This window comes from Triticum dicoccoides, chromosome 3A, assembly GCF_002162155.2.
Source record: "Triticum dicoccoides isolate Atlit2015 ecotype Zavitan chromosome 3A, WEW_v2.0, whole genome shotgun sequence".
Classification (NCBI taxonomy): Eukaryota; Viridiplantae; Streptophyta; class Magnoliopsida; order Poales; family Poaceae; genus Triticum; species Triticum dicoccoides.
The window spans coordinates 92,302,065-92,311,149 of record NC_041384.1 but is presented as its reverse complement, the minus strand read 5'-3'; the positions used below and the strand labels follow the sequence as shown (position 1 = coordinate 92,311,149).

At 53.5% G+C, this 9,085-nt stretch overlaps 1 protein-coding gene across 1 annotated transcript; it reads left to right on the top strand.

Annotated features, from left to right (window-relative positions):
* The first annotated feature begins 6,405 nt into the window (after positions 1-6,405).
* LOC119271296 (aspartic proteinase CDR1-like) lies at positions 6,406-8,385 on the top strand. Its single transcript, XM_037553181.1, has 2 exons — positions 6,406-6,635; positions 7,194-8,385. The coding sequence occupies exons 1-2, from the start codon at positions 6,406-6,408 to the stop codon at positions 8,383-8,385; spliced, it is 1,422 nt and encodes a 473-aa protein (XP_037409078.1).
* Positions 8,386-9,085: the final 700 nt, after the last annotated feature.

Below are 9,085 nucleotides of genomic sequence, written 5' to 3'. Positions count from 1 at the left end.
CGGTAGGGTCTCGATTTCTCCTTGATCGTTTTAGGCCCGATCCGATCATAGTCTGTGGCTATTCCCAAAGCAGCGATGCAATCTAGGAGTTCGTTCAAAGACGAAAACTCTATCGGATCCATCTGCTTGGAGTGCTCGGAGTTGATGCGAAGGGGGTCTTCGTTGGCCCGAGAGTTCATCGTCGGCTCAACGAACGAGCGGGCGATCATAGTGAAGCCGCCCAACCGGAGGGTTTGGTCCCGGGGCCAGAGCTCCCCCGGAGGTGATGTTGTCTTTAAGGACGAGGCGAGCCATCGAGCGTTTCGTCGACGACACAGTAGAACTCTCAATGAAAGCACCAATGTCAGTGTCAAAACCAGCGGATCTCGGGTAGGGGGTCCCAGACTGTGCGTCTAGGATTGATGGTAACAGGAGACATGGGACAAGATGTTTACCCAGGCTCGGGCCCTCTCTATGGAGGTAATACCCTACGTCCTGCTTGATTGATATTGATGAATATGAGTGTTACAAGAGTTGATCTACCACGAGATCGTGATGGCTAAACCCTAGAAGCCTAGCCTATATGACTATGGTAATGAGTATCCCCCTTCCGGACTAACCCCTTCGGTTTATATAGACACCGAGGGGATCTAGGGTTTACATAGAGTCGGTTACATACGAAGGAATCTACATAGCCGGTCGCCAAGATTGCCTTCCACGCCAAGGAGAGTCCAATCCGGACACAGGTACAATGTTCGGCCTTCATGTCTTCACAGCCCATCAGTCCGGCGCAATAGATAACAGGCCGGATGCCCGAGGACCCCTTAGTCCAGGACTCCCTCAAGGGGCACATATTTATAGGTAGAGGGAGTTTGGAGTGTCCAAATGAGGTGTAGTTTTCACCCACACAATCGTGATCCGGCGACGGAGGACATGGAGATGGTTCAGGTGGGTTATTGGGCTGTTTTGGAGGGGTGTTGGGCTGCAACACACAAGAGGCTTTTGCGGTTACCCGGTTAATCGTTGGGGTATCAAACGGGCTCCAAATGGAACGAAATTTGACATGCGGTCTACCGGTGGTGTACCAAGGTCACTTGGCAAATCTCGGTCCATTCCGAGAACGTTTAACACCCGCTCACGAAAAGAGACAAGAGGGGTGCACCGGTGCATGTGGGAGTGTCTGATTGTGAAACGGACAACGGGGAAAATGCTCGGATGGATGAGACGAACACGAATGGACCGGTGGTGTACCAAGGTCACTTGGCAAATCTCGGTCCATTCCGAGAACGTTTAACACCCGCTCATGAAAAGAGACAAGAGGGGTGCACCGGTGCATGTGGGAGTGTCTGATTGCGAAACGGACAACGGGGAAAATGCTCGGATGGATGAGACGAACACGAATGCAAATGCGATGCACATGATGACATGTTAAGAAATGCACTACATGAACAAAATGCAAAACGAAGACAAAAACCCAACCATGAAGAGAATCTCATAACTTAAAGCCGAAAATGGCAAGAGTCAGAGTTACAAATATGGCAAGTAACATCCGGGGTGTTACATGGCAGCCCTTCCCGAACCATCCTAAGACAACTGCATGTTATCATTTCTTTTGAGTTACCTGGTTCATAAACAACATTGTACCTGAACTTGTGGTTATCCTTCCATATCACCATGAATGTCTGATGCTCAATTCCCATGAGTGTCTCAAATATCTCCAATTGACCCATCTTATGCAAATCATCTTGCAGGATGTAGAAATTAGCAGGTGTGAATACTTTTGCGGCATGATCCTCATGGGTCTTATATTCAGTAACCGACGGTGGTTCTTTCTGGTGTGCCTCGCAGTCATCGTACGCCTCGTTCTCATGCAGGCGAACTATACAGTTCTCATAATGCACTACCAAATCAACTATTGTCATACCATAGTCCAGGTGAAGGTGAAGGCAGGAGTTGAGGCTTTCGCTCCTCTAGTTACTTCGCATACTAAGAAAAAAACCATCGAAAATATATGAAGCTGCCCAAAGTCTCTTCTTCCTGTACATCATGTTAAGCCACTCTTTAGTTCTATCCGTCTTCCACTTATCATAGAAAGCGGTCCATCTCTGCTCAAAGTTCGCTTGAGAGGTGGCATAGTACATGAGTGATCTGAACTCATCCAGTGACTTGTAATGCAGGTGCCTCTGCATATTTTTCTCGATATTCCAGGAGCAAACACGATCGAACACATATGAAAGGGCAATCCGAATAGCCCAGATCATTGCAGCATCATCATCTGTGATTATTGACTTTGGCTTCACTTGACAGTTTGCCTTCATAAATGTCTGCAGCAGCCACACGTATGTCCCTTCCGTCTCATCAGCAATGATGGCACAACCAAACACTGTGGTGCAATGGTGGTTGTTAAATCCGACAAAGGGGACGAACAACATACCATATATGTTCATCTTATATGTGCTATCAAACACGACCACATCTCCGTAGTCCTGATAGTCCCTCCGCGACTGTGCATCGCACCGGAACATACTCTTTAGTCTCCCTTCCTTGTCAAGCACATACTAAAAAAACTCAGGGTCCTTCTCCTTCCTGCTCCGCATAATGCCATCTGCCGTCTCAGCATCACCCTTTGCAATGAGCTTAATTTTTGTCTGCAACAAAGATTGTAAATGTCCCTCCTGATAAGCCCGCACTTATCGTACGAACCATATCTACTAATGAAGTTGTCCATTATTATATGCTTTCTTATCCCGATCGCTTCCATCGCCAATATCTCGGCCCTCTTGCCATCTCCAATCCATTTGTGTGACCACAAAAAACAAACCTCGTCGGGCCGAGCCATCGCGTGGTTGTGATCATCCGCGAATGATGCGACGAACCAAATAACACGTTCTCTGTCCATCTTCACCACCATATGTGCACCGCGGTCGCAACGAGTCTCCGCTCTAAGCTTGCGCTTGCGGCTCTCCATCGTTATGAACTTGCTCTACCTTCTCCCCGCCCTGGTGCAAAGAAATCACCGGTACCGTATCATTCCTGAAGCGCCTTGTTTCACCTTCTGTTTCCTGATGCTAAACCCGTGCTCTTTGGCACGATTGTTGTAGAATATGTATGCAACCCCTTGTGACCGAAAGGTCATAGGCATGACCTTCCAATGTGTCTCCAGCATGTGATGCTGCCTTCGAGCCTCCTCAATGTCGATCTCACCCTCATCATGATCATTGCTAGGACCATCTGACTCCTCCTAAAAAATTCATATGAAAATATATATGTCAATTACTATCATTTAATTCATACTATTGATCGATGTACAACATCTATCAACTAACCTCGCTCAAGTTATCTGCGAATGATTCTGCAAACTATTTTGCACATCGCAACATCCACATCTTCCTGCAAATCCGTATACATAGATAAATAGTTAGCCATGCCATACCTTGCAAATTCAAAAATAAAATCAAAATATACACCACTTACATTTTTAGTATTTGCGCCATGTTCACAATTATCAAAATCCTCCGGAGGTAAGATATCATATGACGAGACGGAATCGTTCTTCCTGTTGTCATCATCTTTGTTAAAATTATCGTTATCAGTCTTAGTCACCTTATCAGTATCATTCTCATCCCTCGTGAATGCGGGTTATTCGTCCATGTCAACAAACCTAACTCACATAACTGCAAAACATTGATAATTTATCGCGTGTTAAGTTTAGTACAGTGGATCATGCCCAAGGGCAATGCTAGTTCTCTAAATCATGCGGTAGTCCGTAGAGGCAGCGCTGCGGCGGGAGCTTTTGATGAACCCTAAACCCTAAATCAGTACATGAACTAAATCACTTCTATCCATCATGCCTGCTAGGTTTATTGACAAACCTTGGGCCGTGGTGTAGACGTCGCCGGCATTCGACGACGGCCTTGAGGCAGGTGTCCCTACCTTGAACCTAGCAGGTGGTGACGTGCACGACGAGCAACCCGCCGGATGTTTGGAAGGATCCGCGGCGGGGGCGGGCGACAGTGGTGCGGAGGCGGCGTCGGACGTCGGGCCCTTCTCGTCCGCGGCGTCGGGCGACGACGGTGAGATGTGGCGATGGACGCCGTCGGGACGGCGACGGCGGTGTCGGACGGGGTTCGGACAGCGGCGATCCGCGATGGCGGCGATCGGCCACTTGGAAGTACCGTGATCGTCGGGCGGGCGAGAAGACGGGGCGGGCGAGTAGTTCGTGCAACTGGCATTTTTTTGGCATGCGCGCAGTATACGTACGACCGGCAGAACTGTACAATACGAGGTGGGCATACGTCTTCTCCGTATGACCATTCTGACCTACGTTTGGGGGGGGGGCTCTACTGAAGCACTGCCCTTATACTATATACGGATGTATGTAGACATATTTTAAAGTGTAGATTCATGCTTTGTATGTACTCCATATTGAAATCTCTAAAACTCTAAAAGACTTATATATTTAAGAACAGAGGGAGTATATTACGTACTTTCCAGCTCTACCGAAAGAGGCTTTCGCCCTGCTTTATATGTAAAGCATGATCCCAACAACCCAGTACAAACGCACGCCACCACAACACACGCACACACCCAAGGCATGATACATAGGCGTTGAGTGTGGAAACACCACCTCTAGCACTACCACCGCGAAGAGATGAAGCCGCATATGATAAACCTTGGGCTCCAAGGCAGCGCCTTCAGGACAGGTACCACACCAGAGCGCCGCCACCGCCCAATCCAATGATCAGAGTTTCCCCCGGAGCTGCGCGACGGGCAATGAGAGCTGCGACGACGCCTTCAAGAAGGGTACAAGCTATGCCGCCGCCGGTCCGTCCAAAGATAGAACACGTTTTCACCCCGGCTAAAACTCACCGCCACCGAATGCCACGCCCCGGCGACCATGCCGCCCACACAGCCATGGCCACCGGGCAGCACCGAGCCACGGCCTCCGCCCGTGAGTGCCGCGCAACCACCACCAGGGCCGCCGCCCCGGCATCCAAGACCTTGACACCCCCTCACCCGGGACCTGGCGCTATCCCAACCAAAGAGACGAATGGAAAGGTCCCACCTTTCGCACCCCTGGGCGATCCCCAGCGCCAAGACCCGATAGGCCGACCACCAGGCCTCCATCGACCCGTCCTGCAACACCATGCGTGAGGTGAGCTTGCTCCCGCAACACCGTGCGCTAGATGGGCTTGGTCCTGTTGTACGTGCGTGAGACGAGATTAGTCATGCGGCACTCTGCACGAGACGAGCGATGGACCGCAGCTAGGAGAAGGCTAGCCCTTCGCCGAACATAGCGACCGGACGACGAGGAGGGGGGCCAAAGGCCGATACAAGCCACCTACGGACGAACCGATGCCAGGACGAGCCAGCCGTCACCGAAGCCGACTTGCCAAGCCACCATGGAGCCATCCACGGCCGGAGCAGCGGCCACCCCGACCTCTTCCCAACCCGCGCCGCCCGCCGAGCTCCAAGCGTTGTAGCCGCCGGGCACGCACCCGCGCGTCGAGCCGCCAAAGGGGAGGGACGCCGCCGAAGTCCCCGTCCATGGCCGATCCAGGTTGGAGACGGAGATGCCCAACTCCCCGCAGGCCCCCGCCGCCATGGGGCCACCACCACGAGGCCCACCATGCCGCCGACCGAGAACAGGAGCCACGCCGCCCACACCCGCCGGGCGCCGCCGACATCCACCTGCCAGAGCGCCGCTGCGAGCCAGGCGAAACCGGGCCAACCCCGGAAGCAGCCAGCCGCACCACCCCGCCCCGCACGCCGCCGAGCAGCCCTTGCCATCTTGGCCCGCGTCGCCCGCCGGTCGCTTGCCCGAGCACCCGCCTGATCCAGATCTGGGCCGAGATGCCCACCGTCGCCACCCTAGCTGGCACGCCCCCACTGAGCCCTCGACGAGCAGCCGCCCACGCTGCCAACCCAGGCCGCCTCCGCCATGCAGCTCTGGCCGCCGCCACGCCGCGCCGTTCTGCCGTCACGCCATGCCGTCTTGCAGAACGGCACGCCTCCAAGCCGAGAAGCCCGGCCGGCGTTGGCGGCGACAGCGAGGAGGGGAGGGGGAGGAACGGGGGGCTGGAGGAGGAGAGCGCAAGAGTTCGCCTCGCCGCTCGCGGGAGCGGACGAGACGAACAGCCTGGTGATCTTTTCCCATACTCTCCAGCTCTCGAGTGGAATCTACCCTGAATTCCGTGCGTAGTGCAGCACGTACATCTACCCTGAATTCCGTGCGTAGTGCAGCACGTACATAATTAGTATGCATAATGCAAGCAGCTGGCTGATGGGAATCACAGTTCATAGCCTATACTGACGTGTCCCATTCGTCCCCCCATTAATCAACTTACTCCAATTCCCCTATTAATACTCTGCATAGCAGCAGCAACGCACCATTGGCAAGCAATCCCGCAGTTGAGTTAGGACAGAATGCCTGCGACGATGACATCCCGCGTTCTGCTGCTCGTTGGCGTCGTCCTGACGGCGCACAAGTTTTTGTGCACGGCGTACGTCGGCGGCGATGGGTTCAGCGTGGAGTTCATCCACCGTGACTCCGTCAAGTCGCCGTACCGTGACCCGTCGCTCACCGCGCCCGCCCGCGTGCTCGAGGCCGCGCGCCGGTCCACATCGCGCGCCGCTGCGCTCTCGCGCTCCTACGAGTATTTAACCAAAAACTGCCACATTTCACGGAAACGCGACAGAAAACTACCATATTACAATTTTGTGCGGAAAACTATCACTTTTGTCCTAATTCATGGCAAAAAACTACCAAGTCTCGAAACCGGTCGCTTCGTCCGCGCTAAACACCAAACTGACCAGCCGGTCCCATGTTTCAGGTGTCACGGTGGCCAACCAACGCCCGCCGCGTGTTAACGACGCGTCTGCGGTCGGAAACGGCGGTTGTCAGTTTGCGTTCAATGCACCAAAACGTAGGACCCGTCATTTGATGTTGATCCTCTGACGACGCCGTTTCCGACCGCGGACGCGCCGTTAACGTGCGGCGGGCATCGATTGGCCACCGTGGTGCCTGAAACGTGGGACTGGCTGGTTAGTTTGGTGCTTAGCGCGGGTGAAGCGACCGGTTTCGAGACTTGGTAGTTTTTTGCCACGGACTAGGACAAAAGTGGTAGTTTTCCGCACAAAATCGTAAAGTGGTAGTTTTCTGTCACGTTTTCGTGAAATGTGGTAGTTTTTGGTTAAATACTCCGCTCCTACAGCCGCGCCGACGCACCATCAGCCGACGGCGCCGTGTCCGAGCTCACCTCCAGGCCCTTCGAGTACATGATGGCCGTGAACGTGGGCACGCCGCCCACCCGCATGCTCGCCATCGCCGACACCGGCAGCGACCTCATCTGGCTCAACTGCAGCAACGGAGCCGGCGCTCCTGGTCTGGCGGCCGCCCGTCACGCCCGCGCGCCCGCTCCCGCTCCAGCCCCCGCGCCGCCGCCGGGCGTCCAGTTCAACTCCTCCAATTCGACGACGTTCGGTCTCGTGAGCTGCGGCTCCGGCGCATGCCGCGCGCTCCCGGAAGCCTCCTGCGCCGACTCCAAGTGCGGGTATCTCTACTCCTACGGCGATGGCTCCCAGTCGACGAGCGGCCTCCTCTCTACAGAGACCTTCACCTTCGCCGACGACCAAGGCAACCGCGGCGATCGGGCGATGCGCGTGGCCAACGTCAACTTCGGCTGCTCCACAACCATGATCGGCTCGTTCATCGGGGACGGCCTCGTCGGACTCGGCGGCGGCGACCTCTCCCTCGTCAATCAGTTAGGCGCAGACACATCGCTCGGCCGGAGGTTCTCCTACTGCCTCGTGCACTACTCCATCAACGCCTCCTCCGTGCTCAACTTCGGTCCCCGCGCCGCCGTGACAGAGCCCGGCGCGTCGACGACGCCGCTGATCCCATCCGAAATGAAGACCTACTACACCGTCGACCTCCGGTCCGTCAAGATCGGGAACAAGACCTTCGCGGCCCCGCAGCAGTACCCCGTCATCGTCGACTCCGGCTCGACGCTGACGTACCTCGCGAACGAGCTTGTGGACCCATTGGTGAAAGAGCTGACCCGGAGGGTCAAGCTCCCGCCGGCGAAGTCGCCGGAAGAACTCCTGCCACTGTGCTTCGACGTGAGCGGTGTAGGAGAGGGGCAGGTTGCGGCGATGATCCCTGACGTTACGCTGGAACTGGGCGGTGGCGCGGCGGTCACGCTCAAGTCCGAGAACACGTTCGTAGTTTTGCATGAGGGGACCCTGTGCTTGGCGGTGGTGGCCCTGCAGTTTCCTCCTGTGTCCATCATCGGGAATATTGCGCAGCAGAACATGCACGTTGGGTACGACCTCGACAAGGGCACCGTGACCTTCGCCCCAGCAGACTGCGCCAGCGCCAGGTCCTCTGGCTCTGTGTATATCTAATCAACATTAGAAGTGTTTACCTTTTTAGACGAGGGGAGATTTATTTGCTTGCAATCGAATGCATCTGCAAGATACAAAACGTTACGAGAAATGAGATTCTATCATGCATGCACGGGAATATACCGTTGATGGTTACTTTGAGATTCATGCTACTTTTTGTTGTTGTCAAAATTTGTCATGTTTCAAAATTCAAAGTGTTACATCAGATTTTTTTTTCTTGTTCCAAAGTGAATCATAATGTTTCATCGTGTATCATCAAAACATTATGAATATCGCGCAGCAGAACATACATCGTGTCTCATTCCTTACATTGCACTATTTTTTGTTTTTGTCAATATAAGCAATGAAACGTGAGGTACACATTGAAATAAGAAAAGAAACAAAACATTATAAAACAAAATAAATTTTAACAACAAGTAAAAAATAGCATGAATATCAAAAGTAATCACGGACAATCCATACACAGCCGATATAGAAAAGCACTCTCGCAACATTATTCTCTTCCTAAAATGGCAAAAATAACGTAAGATCCAACAAACCAAGTCAAAGCTTGCTCACTATGCACAAATAGGTGGCTGTGAGCTCCCTTAAGAGCATCTTCAACAGGTGTGCAACGCGCGGCGCGTTAAAATAACCTTTACAGCGCCGAAATAGCAAGTTTTTGCGCGTAGCACATCGCTGGCTCCAGTGGCCACTGGAA

What these genes read in the sequence shown, in the direction of transcription:
- LOC119271296 (XM_037553181.1), top strand. Translation starts at nt 6,406, where the DNA reads ATGCCTGCGACGATGACATCCCGCGTTCTGCTGCTCGTTGGCGTCGTC. An exon ending in GCGCTCTCGCGCTCCTACGA is followed by an intron (nt 6,636 to 7,193) that starts GTATTTAACCAA and finishes CCGCTCCTACAG; the next exon opens with CCGCGCCGACGCACCATCAG.